Below are 22,821 nucleotides of genomic sequence, written 5' to 3' on the forward strand. Positions count from 1 at the left end.
GTGTGTGTGTGTTAGTATCTGTGTTTGTCCCTCCACCACCACTTGACAACTGGTGTGTTTATGTTCCCGTAACTTAGCAGTTTGGCAAAACTGACTGATAGAATAAGTACTAGGCTTAAAAAGATTAAGTCCTGAGGTCGATTTATTTGACTAAAACCCTTCAAGGCAGTGCCCCAGCATGACCACAGTCAAATAACTGAAACAAGTAAAAGTTAAAAGATATAAAATGTAAGGATTTCATTCCTGAATACAAAAAATGTTACATTAGGATTTGATGTAAACCAGTACACTACTATCTTTCCCCATCACTTCCTTTGAAAAGTTCTGGTGAAGACCTTTAGTATTAAGTGGAGCACTAGAGAAAACAATTGTATATGGGAAACCAAACCAATAAATGTGACCTCTTAAACTCATTTGTGCTGAAATTTTTCTAGTGAATGAAATTGCACATCCAGCTTGTACCTGCCATGTTGCACAACTGTGGTTGTTACAAGTTATGGATTAAGCGTTTGTTCAAGCAGACTGCATATGTGTTGCGAACATGTTTCATTCTTTCATACAGATCATACACAAATCATAATTTGTATCAAGTGTTTGTTTTATACCCTTATAAATTAAGGGTCAGTTTAAATGGATGATCGACAGGAATGGGTTAATGAAGCTGTTTTGTCTCTATTTTCAGTAGCCCATTGGAGCAACATGCAGAACTTGCAGAGAAGTTGATCAAGACATCAAAGTCCTCCCAGAAGGTAACAGACACTTCCACTTCTTGAATTGCACAATAATCCTTTCTACTAAAGGCCTGAAATTTCTGGGGAGGGCACTAGTTGATTACATTGACTCCAGTGTTTCACTGGTGCTTAATTTATCGACCCTGAATGAATGAAAGACAAAGTCGAACTTGGCAGAACTTGAACTCAGAATGTAAAAACAGATGCACTGTTGGCAAGCATTTTGCCCATCATGCAAAACATTCTGCTAGTTGGCCACCTTTCCAAACTATATATTAATAATGAACTTATTACACAGAGTTCTCAGGTGCTCAATAACTCATCAGAAAGGGGTAAAAAAGGGAATAAAAAGCAACAATTTGTCAAGTAATGAAGGATATTAATGGAAGGCAAAAGTACATGCACAGCTTGCTTCCCAACCACATGGTTCCAGGTTCAGTACCACTGCATGTCTTCTACTATAGCCTCGGGCCAATCAAAGCCATTGTGAGTGGATTTGGTAGACAGAAACTGATAGAAGCCTGTCTATATATAAATATATATATATATATATATATATATATACTTTAATCTTGAAATGCGTATGTAGCTAATCTGAGTCATGTGGATTCGTTATTTTTTCTTTCTGCCTACGTAAAAAAGTGTGTCACTGTCTGGGAGATCTTTATGGTAGTAGAAAAGGCATTTAACTCCTATTTCTAGATGCACTCCCATAGTTATTCATGATTGAAGGGGTGTTATATATAGAGGTGCAGGTATGGCTGTGTGGTAAGAAGCTTGCTTCCCAACCACATGGTCTCGAGTTCAGTCCCACTGCATGGCACCTTGGGCAAGTGTCTTCAGCTATAGAAGAACAAACAAGAAAAAACAATAATGTGAGGACGTGGATCAAGTACTGTATTATCAGATGCTCAGGAAAGGAAGGAAACAGGATTTAACGTTTCGTGCATAGCTCTTCTTCAGAAATAGAAGAAAGTCCAAAGGAAAGGAAGACAGAGGAAGAAAATCACCAATGATACACACACTCACGTATATATATGTATATATTTGTGTGTATCTATCTGTCTTTGCCCCCCCCCCATTGCTTGACAACCGATGGTGGTGTACTTAGGTCCCCGTAACATAGCAGTTTGGCAAAAAGACCAATAGAATAAGTACTAGGTTTACAGAAAGCAAGTCCTGAGGGTCAATTTCTTCAACTAAGACCCTTTAAGGTGGTACACCAGCATGGCCACAGTCAAATGGCTGAAACAAGTAAAAGAATAAAAGAATATATCTCTTTATCACTTCACCATCATTTAACATCTGTAATGGAGATGGGTAATAAAGAAATGGCTAAACTGATATATGACTTGAGATGAAAGGAACTGGTAAGTGACAATTTATTCTCCATTATAAAATCCAACAATTGCCATACATGAAATAAAATAACATAACAGCTTACAACCAAGATGTGTGAGAGACTTTGTGGTTAGGCTGGATTGTTCATCTTGTAGACAAAGTTGACGTACTGTTGTTTGGTGGTGTGTAGAGGCAGCTGTTGATCTGTTGCTCATGTGGTCTTCATACAGCAACGATGTAGGCAGGTGTCTGGTATAGTTGTGTGTGGTCAGTGACATGTGCCAAAGACCTAGAGCACTCAAGAACTGCTGTCTTTATAGAGAATACTAGGCTCTCAGGAGCTGGTGATTAATTTCCCGTGTAATGGAAAATGAACTGTTGTGCCAACACGATCGGACGGCTGGAAGCCGACCAATACAAACAACAAGTTTGTTTAATCACGGGGTCATGTGACCTGCTGGAATGAAAAGGGTTGTGGAGCCAATATTCAGCTATTTAAGCCTAGATCGTTGTGGCACTTGGTCAGTTACAACGATGAGGGTTCCAGTTAATTTAATGTGAAATTAATGTGCAAGTGGTTGGGCATTCCACAGACACGTGAACCCTTAATGTAGTTCTTGGGGAGATTCAGCATGACACAGAGTGTGACAAGCCTGGCCCTTTGAAATACGAGTACAACAGAAAGAGGAAGAAAGAGTGAGAGAAAGTTGTGGTGAAAGAGTACAGCAGGGTTCACCACCACCCACTGCCAGAGCTTTGAGTGTTTTTGCTCAATAAACACTCACAATGCCCAGTCTGGGAATCAAAACCTTGATCCTATGACCACAAGTCCACTGCCCTAACCACTGGGCCATTGCACCTCCACTTAAGCCTAGATAACCCATAATGAAAACATCTCATACATAATGACAGTGTAAGTCAATTCTGCTACACATCCCTTTTTCCACACTGGCATGGGTTTGCTAGTTTGACATGAACTGAGGAATGAGAAGGCCACACTGAGCCTCAGTGTCTGCTTTGGCATGGTTTCTATGGCTTGATGCCCTTCGAAATGTCAACTGCTTCAAAGAATGTTCTGGGTGCTTTGTTTGTGGCACTAACATTGGCGAGTTCACCAAGCGCCTGCAAGACAAAATGCCTCCACTGAGTGTGATATAGTATTGAATGCTATGAAAGTATGATAGAAGGAGAGGAGCGAGTGTCTTGCTGAAGAGGTGAATACACAGCTTCCCCATCTGGAAAGAGGGAGAGAGAGAGTAATGTGAGGTCAAGGTACAAAGTGAATGAGGGAGACAAAAATAGGATGGAGGGACAGAAAAAGTGGGTGGTAGGTAAGTAAGTGTATTAGAGTGAAATTAGCATGACAGATGGTTAGATACACACCCACATGTGAGTTAGTGTACTATGCAAGTTATTATATATCGTTTATCTAAATATTTTATGTATAGATGCAAGTTGAGAAATGTACATAAATATTGTGTGTGTCTATTCATACATATATACATGTTTGAACACATAGTCGTGGTGGTGGTAGTTATATAAACGTACTAACATATTAAGAAATTAAAATTTACAATTAAAAACTAAATCAGTTTAACCTCATTAAAGATTGAAATGAAATAATTGTTTTCCTGTACATGTTCTCTCATTAAACTTAAATTTTAGCTCCGCCTTCCACTCCAGAAATTTCTTACAGGTCACCAAATATGAAATAAGTATTTCAGATTTTTGAAATACGAAAATTTCTGATTCTCTGATTCTGCTTATTTATTTGTGTTTTTTTTAAATTTTTTTTTTAGATTTATGTTCATTTTTATTTTGTTGTTATTTTGTTTTAAATTTTCTTTCCAATTTTCTAGTGTATTGCATCATTGCTTCACGATATTGCTTCCTTGGAAATAAGACACTTCAATTCCCAGGAGCCAAAAGAGCCACTTTTTGTACTGCACCGGTAAGGTCACTTTAACACTTTATTCTTGAAGTAAATCCTTCACCTGTCAAATCAGCGATAAATAATGATAAATGCCGTCGTCATGGCAACCTACTGTGTATAACAAAAACAAAAAGAAAATTCATTCTCAAAGACCCATTCGTTAGCTGCTACTGTCTTTTCTTTCTCTTATCTTCATCCTTGCTGGCTTTACACAATTATTATAATACCATTCTACAATATGTGTGAAGAGGGGTGGGTATGCACGTTTGTGTACGCATGTTTGTGTACTTTCCTCTCCTATATCTATTCAAACACTCAATATCTACCGTTTCTTTCTTCTTCTTTATCTTTAATCTGCACTAAACATACACTAAATCAACTTCCATTTCAGAGTCGTTTGAAAATTGTACTAAATATGACGTAAATCAACATTAATTTCCAAATATTTTACTTTCAAAAACTGTTTTATTATTACTTCTAATTACACTTCATTTATTTGATTATTAAAACCTGCACCAAATTTGAATCTAAGCTAAATTTGCACTCGTTCAACTGTTATTTTAAAGTAATTCAAAATTCACACTAAATCATCATCATCATTTAATTTCTGTTTTCCATGCTGGCATGGGTTGGACAGTTCGACAGAAGCTGGCAAGCCAGAGAACTGCACCAGGTTCCAGTGACTACTTTGGCATGGCTTCTAAAGCTGAATGTCCTTCCTGGTGCCAACCATGTCACAGAGTGTACTGGGTGGTTTTTTATGTGGCACCAGCACCAGTTGGGTTACATAGTAAGTTGTAAGACAAAGATCCCCACAACTGAGAGGTGGAGTAATATTGAGGGAGGTAGTTTTGTGCCAGTTGAGAGATTAAAGTGTAATAGAGGGATAGAAATAGATATCTTGCTATAAAAGAGATACTTGGGTACCCCATGGACCTAAACCTAATTTTGAAATATTTTACATTCAAGAATTCTGGTTATTTTGGTTTTCTAAATCTACACCAAAACGATACTCATTTTACATTCTTTTACAATCTACATTAAAAACAATTTTCATTTTAACATCTTTTAAAATGTAAACTAAACCAACAGTGAACCAACACACACATACTAGATGACCGGTTAATCATTGATTACAAAATAAAAGAGGAAAGATGAGGAGGGTGATTTGCCAGATGAGAAGAAAAGAGAAGGAGAAAGATGAGAAGAGAAATAGAAATGTAAAAAGGAAATACATTAAGATTCTTCAACTCAGGAGGCAAGAATGGGATTGAAATAAAAGTAGGAAAGATCTAATTACTTCAAGACAAATTGAAGGAGTTATCTACTGAGAAGGTAGCAGTTGGAAAGTAAATATTTTGAGACAAGTCCTTCAGAAGTTGGCTATGTGGATCTTTTATTTTAACTCTCTTTACTCTCTTTTACTCTTTTACTTGTTTCAGTCATTTGACTGCAGCCATGCTGGAGCACCACCTTTAGTCGAGCAACTCAACCCTGGGACTTATTCTTTGTAAGCCCAGTACTTATTCTATCAGTCTCTTTTGCCGAACCGCTAAGTGACGGGGACATAAACACACCAGCATCGGTTGTCAAGCAATGCTAGGGGGACAAACACAAACACACACGCACACACACACACACACATATATATATATATATATATACATATACATATATACGACGGGCTTCTTTCAGTTTCCGTCTACCAAATCCACTCACAAGGCTTTGGTCGGCCCGAGGCTATAGTAGAAGACACTTGCCCAAGGTGCCACACAGCGGGACTGAACCTGGAACCATGCGGTTGGTAAGCAAGCTACTTACCACACAGCCACTCCTGCGTAAATCATAAAATAATAGAGAAATCTTCTCGTTTAAATGTAGTCTGCAATATAAGTTTAAACAGAATGATTCATGTTTATATGATGCCACTTACTCTAGAATGCTCCATCTAATTTTCAGCATAGTCAAACAGGATTCTTTTTTGAGAAAAATAACTAATATTCATTGATAAACTTCTCTGAATGCTTGTAGGAATGGATGTATTGATAAAAGCAAATCTTAAATTTATTTATAGTTAGTCCATTGTAAGATTTTAAACAATGCTATTGTCTTTCTGTACTTCAGCTGAATAAACTAACACTTTTGAAAAGCACTTGCCATTAAGAGGGCAATTATTTGTAGTAATGAAATTACAGATAAGTGAAAAAGCAGTATTATCAATATCAGGGAGTTCATTTTAAAGTGAAATGGTCAAGAGTGCAAACAAAATTATAATAGCAAGAATAGCTAACTTTAACTGAGTCTCTATTAAAGATTTTGTAATATATATGACTTATTGGAAAGTGAAAAAAAATTAAATTTAAGAATATTTTAATCTCATTTTTCCAAATGATTTCCCTTCCATGATTCTAGTTATCTTGCACACCTGTGTTTTCCTTTATGTTTTACTTATTTCAGTCATTAGGCTGCAGCTATCTTGGGCATCACCCTAAAAAATATTAGTCAAATGAATTGACCCCATTATATTTTTGTTTCTTAAAGCTTGGTACTTATTCTATTAGTCTCTTTTTCTGAACCACTAAGTTATGTGGACAAAAACACAAAAACACTTGTTGTCAAGAAGTGGTTGGGCTGACATAAAGCCACACACACACCAAAGTTTGCATCTACAAAATCCACTCACAAGGATTTGGTCAGCCCAAGGCTATAGTAGAAGATACTTGCTCAAGGTGTCATGTAGTAGTACTGAACATGGAACCATGTGGTTGGTAAGCAAGCTTCTTACCACACAGCCACACTTGCACCTTAATTTTTTTCCTTAAAAATCCCTTTTTTTTCTTTTTCATCATTATAAATATTTTTTAATTTCATTTTTCTTTTCCTTTCACTCATGTCCTTTAAAAATTTGCACATTTATATATCTGCACATTCAAAAATTTGCACATTTGCACATTTATATATCTGCCTCAGGTGAGATGGCTCTATGCAGTCCAACAGCATCATGTGGTGCTGGACAGATGATCCAGTTAAATTGCTTGGTGTGGCCTCCAAGTGTAAATGGAATGAAATGGCCAATCTCACCCAGAATTGGGCTTAGGGAAAGCTATTGCTGAAAGGTCAGGTAGAAGTAGTGAATGCTTACATTCTCTCTGTCATATATAACTGCCTGACCATTGCTTTGCCCTGGTTTATGTCTAACCAAAGTGGAGTGTATGCTCTTCTACTTTCTCTGGAAGGGACACATTCCACTGGTCAAGTGCAGCATTGCTGAACAAAAGGCTGGGCATGCTGTGAATGATGACATGCTGACATGGATAAAGGCTGCATTTTCTTGAAATAGAACAGGTGTTGTTGCTGTTCCTCAAACTCTGCCTTTTTCAAAGTTCATCTTGATAGAGATGCAGTTTTGGATCGAGAGTAGTCTAAGTCAAGGCACCTAGCATTTAGCATGTTGTCAAATGCTGCCAATCCTCTGCCAGTTGGCTAATGTGGTTGGTAGGAGTTCCACTTTGGTATTTTGTAGAGGGTTAGTGGCAGGTGTGAGCAATGACGTCCTTGGGAAGACACAACACATCAACAAAAACCAACTGGCTGGTGTGTCCCAGTAGACATTTGGGTCAGGGCCCATGGATCATTCCCAGAAAGCTCTGCTTTTGCAGTAGCACCAGGAAACATTAGCAGCTCGAGATAAACCCTATAGACATGGAAGTGCCTGCAGCCAGGCCTACCCAAGATGTGTGCAGAGCAACATGACTGTTCTGCATGCACTCATCCAGTTCCTGAGCATTGCTGACTCATGGAGTTATGTTGAACACCTGCCGTCATATGTAGGATGCCTCTAGCCATTAGCTGAGACTATCAAGAACATCATCTCACAACCTACCTTACTTTGGCTAGAAAGGACGAGCAGTCTTTATTTGCCTGGTGGACTTAGCAGAAGAGGTTGAGTGGTGGGCCAGAGTGAAAAGGTTGAAGAAAGACACCTTCCTCTTTAGCCAAACCCTCATCAACTTTTCCAAGTTTTACTTGAAAATAAAAGTGAAGGCAAAGAGGAAACTGCTGTCTCCTTGAGAATTTGTAGTAAATCATCCAACCCATGCTAGCATGGAAAGCAGACGTTAAACGAGGGTGATGATGATGATGATGATAGATATGAGTGGTGAGAATGAGTCAAGTGAACCGGCCTGTTCTGAGCATGCATTTTTACACTGGAGGAAGACTGAATGTGTAGGGCTCTTGTCTAAGTGGTTAGGGTAACCCTGCTTTTGTGGGTAACCCCTGGGTCTTCCCCTAATTATTGAATTTTTTATTGTTAAAGTTTTTTGCTACCTCATTGTGTGTACAAAAACTTTTCTGTATTTTTCTGTTTTGTTGTCTTTTGTATCTTTTATGTGGCCCTGGTGGCTTATAAAGAAATTAACATTATGTTTTTTTTTGTTCAACAAATTCAACTAAATTCAATTTGTTGGTGTTTATAAACAAACACAGAATAAAATAAATGAATAAAATGAAATTTAAAATAAATACAATTTCTAAATTTAAGAAAAAGTTTAATACAAAATAGAATGAGTATAAAAAATAAATATATATATAAAATGAAACAAATGTATATAATAGAATAAACAAAATAAAAATACAATAAATATAAATATTTGTTTGATAAAACAAAGGAAATGTGTTAAATAAAATGGAAAAATAAAACAAAAAGGAAACAAATGTAATGTGGACACAGATATGGCCATATAATTAAGTGGTACAAACATTGCTTTGTGACCATATGGCTTCAGATTCTGTCCCACTGGATACACCTTAAGTAAGTGACTTCTTCTCGTATAGCTCATGGTTGACCAATGCCTTGTAGGTGGACTTAGTAGATAGAAGCTGTGTGGAAACTTTTGTGTGCATGTGTATGTATATATATATATATGTGTGTGTGTGTAATTATGGTTGTGTGATAAGAAGCTTACTTCCCAACCACATGGCCCTGGGTTCAGTCCCACTGTGTGTACCTTGGGCAAGTGTCTTCTACTATAGCCTCAGGCTATCCAAAGCCTTGTGAGTGGATTTGGTAGATGGAAACTGAACAAAGCCTATCATGTATATATATATATATATATGTGTGTGTGTGTGTGTGTGTGTGTGTGTGTGTATGTATGTATTCATGTGTGTGTTTGTCCAACCCCACCTCCATCATCACTTGACAGCCAATGCTGGTGTGTTTATGTCCCTGTAACCAACCTTACCTCTGCTTGTGCCACATCCAAAGCACTCAGTCCACTCTGCTGGGTGTTTGGTGTCAGGAAGGGCATCCAGCTGTAAAACCCTGTCAAAACAGTCACAGAAGTCTGGTGCAGGCTTCTGCCTGGCCGGTTCCTGTCAAACCATCCAACCTATGCTAACATGGAAGGCGGACATCATCGTCACGATCCCACATGAATAATTCAAAACAATGTGAATAGATAAGCATCACATTTGATGGAGTAATTTGAATACCAAAGGGCCAAAGCCATTGTCCAGTTTAGCAATCACCACCAGGAGCTCGTGAGTGTCTCTTGTTGGAGTGTCCACTCAGTGGTAAGCTTTAGGACCAGGTCTGTCCAGTCTGAGGACGGTTTACTTTCTGCTCATCACAAATCCATGTGCCATTGTGTCCTTCTTTCTTGCTTTCTTCCCATCATGTCTCAGAGGGTCTAAGAATGTTATGATTTTTCTTCTCCTCTTAACAGAACACAAGATAAAAAAAAAGCACACTTTGACATTTCAATAAATTTAAAGAGTCTTCTCTTCCTCCTCCTCCTTTTTTCTCCCCCTCTCTCCACCTTTCCATCCTCCCCTTCATGTCCTTCCTACCATTCTTTTGTATTTGTCTTCTGTTCTTTTTCTTTTTTCTTGCTTTCCTTTTTTCTTTTCTTTTTCTCTTCCTCTCTTTTTCTTTTTCCATTTTCTTTTGTTTTTTTTCTCTCCTTATTTTTTCTGCCCTTTTTCCTTCCCTTTTCTTTGCCTTCTTTTTTTCTAACTTAAGAGACCTTGGATGATAAGAGGCATGTATTTTATTTCAAATATTTTCTCTTTACCATTTTTTTTGTTTCTTGCTTTTTGTTTTTCTTTTCTTTTCTCTTCTTTTTTTTTATATTCGAAATGCAAAAAAGCAGAATAAATGTTGTTTTAAGAATATTTAAAATAAAATGAAATAAAAATAAACAGAAAGAAAAAAAGACTGAAAGAAAAAAAAAGACCAAAAGAAAGAAAGACTTATTAACTAGATTAGGATAGGGAGGGCAGGGAAGGAGATGGAGAAATTGCATAAAAATTTGAAGATTAAAACAAAGAAGTATAAAGACTGAACAAAAAAAAAGGAAGAGGAGAGAGAGAGAGAGAAAGTGAGAGAGAAAGAGAGAGAAAAGAAAGAAGGAAAGGAATAATAATAAAATATTTATTGTAAGTTTTCTAATACATTTTTAATTGGGGAATTTGGAAAAATTCGATTTGGGATTTAATGAAAGTATTTATTTCCCTTTTTTTTTCCTTAATGAGGTAAAATAAATTAAGGACCGCATCAGTCCTCGTTATATTAATGGTTTCTTTACATTGGCTCAAGGCCATAAATCCTCTGAGAGAAACAGCAGTTCAATGAATTGAATTGAAGAAGAAGGGCTCCCATTATATGATCTGTACTAATTTTTATTGACCCACCCGGGGGGTGGGGGTGGATATAAATAAATAAATGAATAAATAAGTGGTGGAAAAAATGTGGGTGGAGACTAAATACTGCAATGCATTTGGTCCTTTGTAGTACTAAAGAGCCAGTGAGGGATCCTCTATGTGGTCCCTTGATTTCCTAGAAGTAGCAACCAAAATCTTACTCTGCTGTCTTACAGTAGGATGGATGAAGTCATTATACTGTGTGCACCAACAGAAAGATGGGATGGTCATGATTGGAATACCTTTGCCTGTAAATCTGTTTAATTGAGACTGATCTAGGAAGAAAACTACTTTCAGATTTCTTAACTATTGTTTCAAAACCAACAACAATAACAACAATAATGTTCCGTTTTTTCGGATTTGGTTTGCAAGATTCTTGATGTGGATTTGTGTGTTGAAGCAAATTTTGTTGTGTCTTAGGAGAATCATTATGCCAATAACCATAATAATGGTCTCAAATGTTGGTACAAGGCCAGCAATTTTAAGGAAGGAAGTTTAGGGCTCAACATATTTTATTCACCCCTAAAAGAATGAATAGTAAAGTTGACTCTGGCAGAATTTAAAATCAGAATACAGAGACTGATGAAATGTTGTTAAGCATTTTACCCAGCATGCTGATGGTTCTACCAGATTGCTGCCTTACCAATAATCATAAGAATCACACATGCACTGGTTCAATTCCACTTCTTTATTGTTAGTCTATGGTTAAGTATCCAACCAATTAACTAATCAATCGTTTGTTTAATTTGTAGGTTAAACAACCAATTGGTTGTTTGTTTGTCAACGTTCTTTTCTTTGCTCTGAGACTCAGAACAGACCTTGGAGTGAAAGGGGAAGTCGAATCTTTTCGGTTTGAACGGCAGTTTTTTCTAGCGGTGTCATATGAAATTGTCACCCATAATTATGACCCTAGTATCGATCTATTGCATTTCAATTTATTTTAGGGTTAGGGTTAGTTAGGGTTAGGGGTGGGGGGAAGGGTATCTTTTTTTCTTCACAAATGTAAATAAACCCAATGTGTTTCTTAAACGAGGGACATATTCATGCAGCACAGAATGTTTTTTTACCTCAATAGACGTATTTGATTGGTTGAAATTGCAGAAATTGAAGAAAAAGAACAACAAATATCTTACAAACTATAGAATTTTCTCAATAAAGCCAAGAGAAAAAGATGTTTTATAAACACATTCTACCAGTATACAAAGTTAAAAATTTTTTAGTTACCTAGAAACTATGTTAAAAACTGCCGTTCAAACCAAAAAGATCCGGGAAGTCATTAAGTCACTGAAAAGATCATGAACGGTACAGAAAATGCTTTGACTAACAAACAACTAGTTGATTGTTTAACCAGAACATTAAACAAATGATCGATTAGTTACTTGGTTAGATATCTAACCAACTGATTAGCAATACAGAAGTAATTTTGAACCAGTGCATGTGTTATTATTTTTTGTGCGATGACCCTCCCAAGACACAACAATAATCTTGATTTCTTTAATAAACCCAACACTCTAACCACTTGACTCATTATGTGTGGATGTGATTTGAGGGAGATTAGTTGCTATATTCAGCAGCCTAACCAACCATGTACAGACTCCCTCATTGGATTAATTAAACAACATGTAAAAGATTGAAGCATGGTGTTCATGTATAAGTGCAGTAAAGGAACAGATGTGAACCAAGAAACCAAATTGTGTCTGTAAGAAAGAGAGAGAAGAACATAATATGATATCTGTCTTGAATGCTTCTTTCACTAGATTCCTTCTTTTGTCCACAGGAAGGAAGCAGATATGGACTTCATGAATTTTTTATGTCGAGAGATGAGTAACCAGGTAAGTAGATTTGAAAAGTTATTTAAATAATCTTCATCGAAATGGTTACTTCCATTTCTAGGTCTCCTGCTTCCACAAACTCCATTCACTTTAAACAATTAGCTCTTCTTTATCCTCATCCATAAGCATTACAAGTCCACAACCAGTGCAGTCTTATCTTTTGCACACTACATCGGATTCCTCTTAAACCCAAACATATTAGTACTTCACTGGTGATGTGCTCTGCTTAAAAAGGACCCATCAAGCCAAGTGCACCCATGAAGCCCAGTATACCCATCATGACTATCTGTCTGATAAGGGGACACCAGGCACTATGTATGTATATCATTGTTCAGTTTTATTTCTTGCTAATAGAGAAAGAGCTGGTTTCTAACCTAGATCCATGGCTCCTTCATAGGAATTTCAGCGTCAACAGCGGTGTATTTTTGTATTGCCAGCTCTGTCTGGCACCTGTGCGGGTGGCATGTAAAAAGCACCCACTACACTCACGTAGTGGTTGGCGTTAGGAAGGGCATCCAGCCGTAGAAACACTGCCAGATCAGACTGGGCCTGATGCGGCCTTCCGGCTTCACAGACCCCAGTTGAACCGTCCAACCCATGCTAGCATGGAAAGCGGACGCTAAATGATGATGATGATGATGATATGTGCAGATATGTATAATATGTTTTATGTATGTATGAATCATTCTTCTTTCTAATTATATATGGACACAAATACGTGTGTCCACACATGTATATATATACTACATACATACTTATATTCATATGCAAACATTCATACATATCTGCGTATTCATGTATATATATATATATATATATATATATGTATGTGTGTGTATATGTCCTTGTATGTATGCATATTTAGTATGAGTTATAACTAGAATATTATGCGTTCACAGACTGTTAACCCTAACTTCTGTGTTTGTATCTAAGCTATGGTTCAATGGTTATATTCTCTGTTTTATTGACTTATTTCTATGTTTATATGTTTACATAACTGTCTCCGTGTGAGTGCGTACATGTGTGTATGAATGCATGTATGTCCGTATGAGTTTATGTGCTCATATAGATCTATCTACAAGTAACCATGGCATAATAGATAAGACTGTTGCAAACTTGTGCTAGAAATAATAGCACTTACCCTGGCCACTCAGGTTATACATTATGTATGAAACACAGTGCTGGAATATGATGGCTTATGTCTCCACTGAGAAATATAAGAAAGAAGTGGAAGTGGTGGTGATTGTGCCTGTTTTTGTTTAACCCCAGGTTGGTCATTAACTATGATTGAGTAAACCTATGATCAAAGATATTTTGGCCATGGCCTTCTCAGCCATTGTTTTGTGGAAGGGGTAGGGAAGGATGAATGACGGTTTATTTAGAACTACATTATCATGGAAGCTGCAAGGTTAAATGATTCAGAAGCTTGTTTCTCTCTTACAAGTTCCTGGGTTCAATCCCACAGTATGGCATCTTAAGTATTTTTTTTTTAATCGTGGCCTTGGGTTGAGTGAAAGCAGATAGATAAGAAACTGTTTAAAAGTCTGTCGGATGGATTGCACTTAAATACTTAAGCTCCTTCACTCTTGCTGTAGCATGGGCTATTGATGACTTTTCTTCACTCTTCTCAATCCTGGGCTGTCTGTTCTGTTTCTTATTCCTAGTCTTGTTGGTTTTGCATTATCATCGATGTTCCTCTAACTTCGCTTTTTTCTAGATGGTGGAACAAGGGTGTTGGCCCCAAATAAACCCATTTTTACATCTGGGGAGAAGGGGACCATGTTAGTCTAGCTTCTTTCCTTTGACTTGTCAAGCATTCAAGGCCCTACCAGGATTGTATATTCCACTGTCATAGCTCTTGTGTCGGTATCAGATGGATTGTATCTGTAATGTAAAGGGGTGACTTTGGCATACGCTGTCTCACATAGATGCTCCCTAAGAATTTTGTTAAGGGTACACGCATATTTAGAATACTCGGTTATTTGTATGAGCCAGTAGCTCAGTGGATCAACTAAAACTGCTCATCATTAATACTGGTAAAGACCCTCCCCCCTGCTTCAGTCATGAATGACCATGAGATTGCACCTAGAAAGTTACCGTCTGAGGCACAAGTCCAGACAAGGTTGTTTATGGAAGACCACCAGTTGCCCGTGAATACCAGCCTCCCCTCTCCATGCCACTGATGTTATCCAAGGGAAAGGTAAAGGGTAAGATTGTAGGTTTGATTCCCGGATCAGGCAATGCATTGTATTCTTGAGCAAGACACTTCATTTCACATTGCTCCTGTTCACTCAGCTGTAGAAATGAGTTGTGACATCACAGGTGCCAAGCTGTATCAGCCTTTGCTTTTCCCTTGGATAACACTGGTGGCATGGAGAGGGGAGGTCAATATGCATGGGCGAATGCTGGTCTTCCATAAACAACCTTGCCCGGACTTGTGCCTGGGAGGGTAACTTTCTAGGTGCAATCCCATGGTCATTCGTGACTGAAGGGAGTCTCAACAACTATATATATATATATATATATATAGGAGATAAATAAAAATATATGCATACATACAAACATATATGTACGTACCTACATCTACATGTATATATACATGCATATATAAATAATTATACGGAAGTACAGGACATCACAATAAGACGTAGAAACAAAAAGAAAAACCAAAAAACAAAAAACAAGAAAACGGAAAACGAAAACCAATACAGGACAGGTTACACAAGGACAAAACCCCCGTCATCAGCTGTCGCTAGAGGAGTCAGGCATGTTTCGAAGGCATAACAGAACACTAATCCAATAGGCCTTCCTGCGAGAGAATTAAAATAAAATTTCAAGCAGCGGGGCACAATGAGTACGAACACAAACAAGACGTAACAATAAGACTGCAAAATTAAAATACAAGTACAAAAACAAACACAAGAGGACGAACGAAAAAGCCTTTTCTGGCATAGACAAACAATAAAACTGCAAAAATAAAATACATGTACAAAAAGTACAATTAGTTACAAAACGAGAAATAACAAGAATACTATACAGAAATTAACCACACAAGGGGACGAACGAAGAAGCCTTTTTGCTGGCAAGGACGAAAGTGTAGTAGTCAGCAGCGCGTGGAGGCAGTCTTTTCAATAGTGGTAACCACGTGTAAAGGAATTTTGTTTTATAGCAAGGAAGAGGGAAGGAGGAGGGGGACACGCGGCGAAGAGAGAGGAGGAGGGGGAGGGAGAAAGATTGAAGAGGTTAAAGCAAAGGGAGAGAGTACCGCATCTTCACACACACACATCTATGTCTTTATGTATGTTCCCTACCCCACACTGCTTCACAACTGATGTTAACTTATTTATGCTTCAGTAACTTAGCTGTTCAGCAAAAGAGAGTGATAGAATACCAAACTTTAAATAAGTATGGGGAGTGGATTATTTGATTAAACCCTTCTGAGTAGTGCCCCAGCGTGGCTGCAGTCTGACTGAAACAAATGAAAAAATTATAAGTGGTTGAGTATATCTCAGATGTCTTTAACTTAATCTTCATGCCAAATCACCATGACAGAATATATGATATAGCCGGATCTTTGGATTACAGAACAATGCAACTAATGGCCTTATCCATAGTTTCTGCTTAACCAATTCCTATTTCATGTTATTTACTGTTTTCAGCCTAACACAAACATATAATTGTGGCTACAATAGCAATGTCTGTCCTTGAAACAGTTATATATTTCTCATGTAATTAAGGGAGATAACTGTTGTCAGGACTAATATACCTTTATCAGCTTCTTCTCTAAAATACTTCTTTATATATAATAATAATAATGAAATTAATTGTATACAGTGCTCAGGTGCACCACAACTTGTCAGAAAGTGCATATAAAGTACATGCAGTAATGTAGAAATGTCTGGAAAGCGAACAATGTATGAGTCAGATACATGCTTGTGTGTGTATGGAGGGGAGAAAATCAAGTGTAGTGTTGGTGAATCTCAGGAAGCATGGAAGTTTTGAAGGATGCAGTGCTCCGACAACTAACAACTGATGCCGGCAGTTTGTTCCATGCTTCAGCAACCCTCAGCGTGAAAAAATGTTTCCTGAAGTCATGGGAGCTGTGCTGTTTTCTTACTTTGTAAATATGTCCACGGGTGTTAGATGGGTGGAGTTTGAAAAGGTGCTCAGAGTTATTGTTTGTACGATGGTTGATAATTTTATGGGTGTCTGCCAAGTCAGCTGCCAGACGTCGGAGTTTCAATGTGTCCATGCCCAGGGAAGTAAGACATTTCTGTTATAGGAACAAGGCTTGAAATTTTGTGAGAGAGGACTAGTTGATTACATGAACCTCCAGTGCTTAACTGATAGTTTGTTTCTTGATCCCAAAAGGATGAAAGGCAGATCAATCTGGGCAGCATTTGAACTTAGAATGTATGGAAGGAATGCTGCTAAGTTTTTTGTCTGAAGTCTTAATGATTCAGCCAGCTCGCCATCTTCATTCTCTTAAGTAATAGAAGAACCTCTGTGCAATTGCTTTACCTGCCATATACAGCTTCTGCTTTTTGCCATTGCTTGATGGGGGTTGGGGTTATCCAAGTTTAGTAGTCCCAGAGGCATCATCATTCGTAGAGCTGACCAGGTCCACTAGTGCTCTCCACTGTGCCAGCCCCTCTGCTTACTCCTAGGTGATGTCAAGCTTCTGGAGATCTTCCTTAATCACATCCAGCTCATAGCTATCCACTATGTGCATTGGTATGGACATGTCTTCAGCCATCTGTTAGATCATCCTATCAGGGCTTTAATCTCATTCACTAGATGCGGGAAGCAGATCTAATTTCGTTTAAATCCTATCCCGCCATCTTAGAACAAAAAAATAATAAAAAGGCAGTGGGGCAACTTAAGATAATATATTCCTTGATAGTGTATGATAGAATAAAAATAATGGAAATTATCATGGTTGGAATGTGTTTAATCATAAATCCATCTCAATCAGGGTTGAATTGGGGTTAAACAACAAACTCATAGTAGAATTCTGCAATTTTGCTGCTTCATTTTATAAATCTTGATATTCCTTCTCTTCATAGATTCTATTCATTTTCACAGAAGTCAAACATTCATCAGATGACAACATAGTCCAAAATTTTTCTACACAAAATAAAAATCCTATAGAAAATAAATTCTTAAGCATGGCTGTTTGCTTAAGTTCTCTTCACAACCATGTGATTTCAGGTTCAGTCCTAGGCACAGCTTCTTGGGCTAATGTTTTCTCTTATAACCCTGAGCTGATGAAAGCCCTGTGAAAGGATTTGGTAGATGGAAACTGAAAGAAGCCTGTTAGATGTGTGTGCACACACACACACATGCTAATATTGAACAGTGAGAACGAGTGCACAACACTGCATTGGTGGATAAATATTTGGCTTCATCCAGAGATAAAAATAAAACGACATACATCTTTATCCAATATGGTATGGACACTTAAAGAGAGGATCGTTAACAACCTCCATATAAACTGGAGCATTATAGCTAAAGCTAGCAAATACAGGAGGATGGGCAGCAAATGCAAGCTCTACATTACTAAATATCATGACATCAACTAAATATCATAACTAAAAATATGCATCACTAAATATCATAACATCAACAGTGAATGTTTTGAACATTAAAGAGGAAACCTTCTCCCACTGCATGCACAAGCAACAATTCATTCTTGGGAATTTTAAGCATACCCCCCACCCACCCCACCACTTCATTACCCCTCTGACCTGGATAAGTTCTTTTCTGGATATTGATTATATGCATTATATGAGCATTATGCATAAACGACACATTCCCCCATAACTTATTCTAGATTCCCTCATTACGCAGATGTATGTGCATTGCATATATTCATGACATCACATGATGCACATAAAAAATACATATGTGCACAAACTTATGAATCCACAACCCCAGGGACCAAGTTTGGTGACGAAATCTCTGAGCCTCCACCATTATGTACACATACTCAAACACAAACAAAACATATAATGCAGCTGTTTGTGTGCATGTGTGTGTATGCATATATGTATCTGTGTCTGTATGTATCTTTGTGTATGTGTTTGTCCTCCACTGTGACACATGATGACTTAGTGGATCAGCAAAAGAGACCGACAGAACAAGTAGCAAACTTAAAGGAATCCAAATTTCTAATTTGGTTGGTTTGTTTGACTAAACCCTGCAAGGTGATGCTCCAGCATGGCCTGAGTCCAATGACTGAAACAAGGAAATGACAAAAGATGCACACACACACACACACATCACTATCAAAGGCACCCACCTCATCAGCACCATCATCTTCACAATGATTATGATGCTGTTGCTAATGATGATGATGGTGACGATGACTATAATAATGATGCTGAAGAGGATCGTAATCATCATCAACATTGTCTTCACTCCCCACCTCACACCACCATACCCGCCCACGCACCAACTCCACCATTATGATTATTCCCATATTTGCAAATTTCTTCATAAAAATAGTATTTTGTGTTGCTTTAGTAATCACCTTCTGTTTTTCTCTTTTTCTTTTGTTTTTTTTTATTCATTTTTGCTTTCCTTTCTTTCTTTCGTTATTCCAACATGGCTTTTCATTTTGAATTAGAAATTTGGATTTCTATTCAGGTTTTTGCAATAATTCTTTTGTCTTTGTCTTGGAGAACCAAGCCTTTTTCACCAATTCTGCCAATCCACATTCATGTGACAATCTTCAACGGAATCTCATTTCCTTTAAAACTAAAGAAAGCAATTAATGTTAAAATGGAATTGTTGTTGCAGCTGTTGTTGTTGTTGTTATTGTGATGGTGGTGGTGGTGATGGTTGTGGCGGCAGTGGGGGAGATGGCTGTTGGAGTAGAAGGTTAAGAATAACAACAACAAATAATAATAATAATGATGAGGAGGATGATGATGATGATGGTGATGGTGATAATTTCTTTAATCACCACAAGGGCAACAAAGCAACAACAATGTAATAGAGTATGATTCTGAAGAATACCAAAAAAAAAAAGTAGTAGTATTAGTAGTGGTAGTAGTAGTAGTAATATGAAGAGGACTGGTGGTAGAAGAAATAATAATAACGATGATGATGATGATGATGTGATAATAAAAATAGCAAATACAATGTGAATAAATAATAATAATAATAATATAAATATTAGAAATATCAACAGCAATGTTGATAGAGATTATGATGACGATGATGATGCTGAAAATGATGGTGATGACGATGATGATTGTGATTACAAGAGAGAGAGAGAGAGACGGGGGGTGGCGGGGGGTGAATGAAAGAAGTCATAGAATTTTGCCGTTGTTGTTTATTCCCTTTAATTTTAAAGGTATGGGTGGAATTTTGCTAATGAAAAATGAAAGAGATGTCAAACAATAAAAGGCATTTGTGCAAATGGGTGATGGGGGTGGGGTGGGGGGCAGGGAAGGTGGCGCTAAGGGATTCATTGTTGTTGTTGCTGTTCTATTCCGTTTTATTTTGGTACCTGTTTTATTTTTGTTGCTTTTAATTCTTTCTTTTTTATTTTTTTGGTTTTTGGTTTTTGTTTTTTTTCTGAGCTCAAAAGACATTTGTTAACCTGTTTATTTTTTATATATTTATTGTTTTCTATTTTTATTCTTTTTTTTTTTTTTGTCTTTTGTTTTGAAGGAGGTGACACTTTTCCTGACAGGTGGAGATGACAAAGGCTCAGGTTTATTCATGTTGGTTGGCAAAGAAGATCTGGTGGCAGATGTAGGACCAAGGTTGGAATAGTTTGATTTATTATTACCGAAGTCATTATTTAATGTTAGAAATCATTATTATTGTGGCACTTGATCAATTTAGATCACTCTAAAGCATTCAATAGGATCGACCATTGCTGTTGATTGGCTGCTGTTCCAAATGCAGCCGGTTTCAGTCCCCTCTTCAGAATTTGGATCTGTGATCAAACTAAAATGGCTACCTAGTCAAACCATTTTAATCCATCTGTTTTGTTTGTTAAGGAAACCTTGTCTCATCTCTTCTGTATGAGGTCTGATTAATAAGTATCAGACTGTTGCCATAGTAATGAAGCTAAAACACGCAGAGTGAAACCACTTGGCAGATTGACCTTCAAATTTGCTGTGTATGTGCACTGTTTTAACATTCTAGCTCACTTCTGCTGTTTATAGCAGTGCTTGAAAGGAAGGTGTGTTGCGTGTGACCATTGCATTGACCATGGCAGACAGAGAAAGTTGTCATGGCAATACCTGCTCAGAGTCCTGCACAGAATTGCAGAAAGTGTATGGAGAGGAGTGTATGAGCTGCACACAAATGTACGAGTGGTCCAGACACTTCCAAGATGGCTGAAAAAATGTCAATATTGACGAATGTTCTGGGAGACCCGCAACCAGTAGAACTGACAAAAACCTCACAGATGTGCATGCAGCTGTGAGGGGAAATCATCGAATCACCATCCGTGAGTTATCAGAAGATGTGCAGATTAGTTATGGTTCAGTTCAGTCCATTATCACTGAGGATTTGGGTATGAGACATGTATCTGCCAAGTTTGTGCCAAAACTGCTTTCAGCTGACCAAAAGGATACTCGGGTTTCAATTGTACAAAATCTCCTTGATTGTGTCAAGAACGATGAAAAATTTTGGAAGACCTTCCTACAAAGCAGTTGTAAACAGTGGAAGAGAGCTAGAATGTTAAAACTTAGTGCACATACAAAGCATAGTTCAAGGTCAATCTGTGCTAAGTGGCTTCACTCTGTGTACTTTAGCTTTGTTACTATGACAACAGTCCGGATACTTATTGATCAGACCATGTATGTCTCATCTCTTCTGTAAGTCTCATCTCTTCTGTAGGTCTTCTCTCTTTTGTATGTTTCATTTCTTGAGTGATAGTTCTAACAGTTGAGAATCTAGAGAGAGCTTTTCTGGTTGGACTGGTGATCTGGTTTGAGTGCTTGGAAACTGGTTCAGTTTAACCCTTTAGCATTGAGGTTAATCTGTTAGATCTTATTTATTCACATTGTTTTGAATTAATCATGCATTATCTTGTAGCTTTGTGATTCTGATGACGTGATTGTTTATTTTTAGAATGATATTGTAGGGCAGGCATGGAAGCTGGATCTAGATACTTTGAACATGAAACAGGTAGAATATTTGGGTTGGATATGGCTGGTTTAAATGTTAACAGGTAAAACCTCCATTTGGATAACAATTTGAAAAAGGTTGCATGTAAGGGGTGGAAAGTCTAACCTCATTCAGAAATGAGCTGAGAGGAAATGTTTCCAGAAAGAACAGGATTGCCATTTAAAGCACTTCAATGGTATACTGTTATTTGGTTGCTGTGCCTGGTTTCAGGAAACAGCCAACCAGATTGGAATATTCTCTTCTGTGGCTTTAGAAAGTGACAGACCCGGCTAATCAGAAAGTCTGTCTGATATGTCCTGCATTATGACGATATATTTCATTGTCTGTGTGACTGGCCCAAACATCAGACCTCGCTGTGTCTGTCCACTATTTATCAGTAGTGGAACAGCCCACTTCTCACTTAGGGGTGTTTGCCACAACACTATCTATGGCCAGCATCCACTCCATGGAAATGTCAAGATGCTGTGATTGATGATGCACAGGAATGCACTGAGACTGCAGCATTTATAGAGATTCTTGGATGACAATGAGCTTTCCACAACTTATCTTTCTTTGAATGAGTTTCAGTCCTCAGTGAAACACAGACGGGTTGGGTGTCCACTCCTAGAACTCTGCCAGGTACTCATGACATTCTACTAGCTGAATAATGCTGTCAGTGGAATGTCATCCTTTGTATTCTGTCGTTAGAAAAAAGGTGTGAGAGACGATGGTTTGAAAATAACTTTAAGCATTGTTCAGTCAAGTTTCAGTAACCTTGCTGTTGGATTTTCATGTTCAGGATTATGATTTTCAAAAATCTTTGGGCCTGATTACTGGGGATCATTATGTGTGGAATAAACTCAACAGGTATGGCCATGATAGAGCTGCTTTCTCACAACCAAGCTTTCTCAGGTGTGCACAGAGTAATGAAACTGCCCAGCATATGCTTATTTAATATCTGTGAACTGAGGTTTAAGTCAAACAGCTTTTATCATTTGCCAGCCATTTCTATTGTGAAGACTGATCCTTCTTTCAGTCTACAGGAACATGCTCACAGCAGGTCCATTCATTTGAACTATGATTGCCACTCCCATCCACTTTTCTACAAATTTGCTGGAAGGCACTACTTCCAACACCACGCTCATTTTCT

General features: G+C 37.7%; 1 protein-coding gene and 1 long non-coding RNA gene across 2 annotated transcripts in view; one reads left to right on the forward strand and one right to left on the reverse strand.

The window, feature by feature from the left end:
• Nucleotides 1–22,821, forward strand: part of LOC115220945 (alanyl-tRNA editing protein Aarsd1) — a 584,344-nt gene that overhangs the window by 522,343 nt on the left and 39,180 nt on the right. The window contains exons 9-12 of the mRNA XM_029791155.2: nucleotides 683–749; nucleotides 3,932–4,023; nucleotides 12,485–12,539; nucleotides 20,220–20,314. Coding sequence (XP_029647015.1) covers nucleotides 683–749; nucleotides 3,932–4,023; nucleotides 12,485–12,539; nucleotides 20,220–20,314 — 309 coding nt within the window. The remainder of the gene's footprint in view (nucleotides 1–682; nucleotides 750–3,931; nucleotides 4,024–12,484; nucleotides 12,540–20,219; nucleotides 20,315–22,821) is intronic.
• LOC118766767 lies at nucleotides 814–11,490 on the reverse strand. The gene is made up of 3 exons (XR_005002681.1): nucleotides 11,351–11,490; nucleotides 2,938–2,943; nucleotides 814–823 (listed from the first exon to the last, which is right to left on the reverse strand). It is a non-coding gene; the product is annotated as an uncharacterized LOC118766767 (long non-coding RNA).

This window comes from Octopus sinensis, linkage group LG17 (genome assembly GCF_006345805.1).
Source record: "Octopus sinensis linkage group LG17, ASM634580v1, whole genome shotgun sequence".
NCBI classification, from domain to species: domain Eukaryota; kingdom Metazoa; phylum Mollusca; class Cephalopoda; order Octopoda; family Octopodidae; genus Octopus; species Octopus sinensis.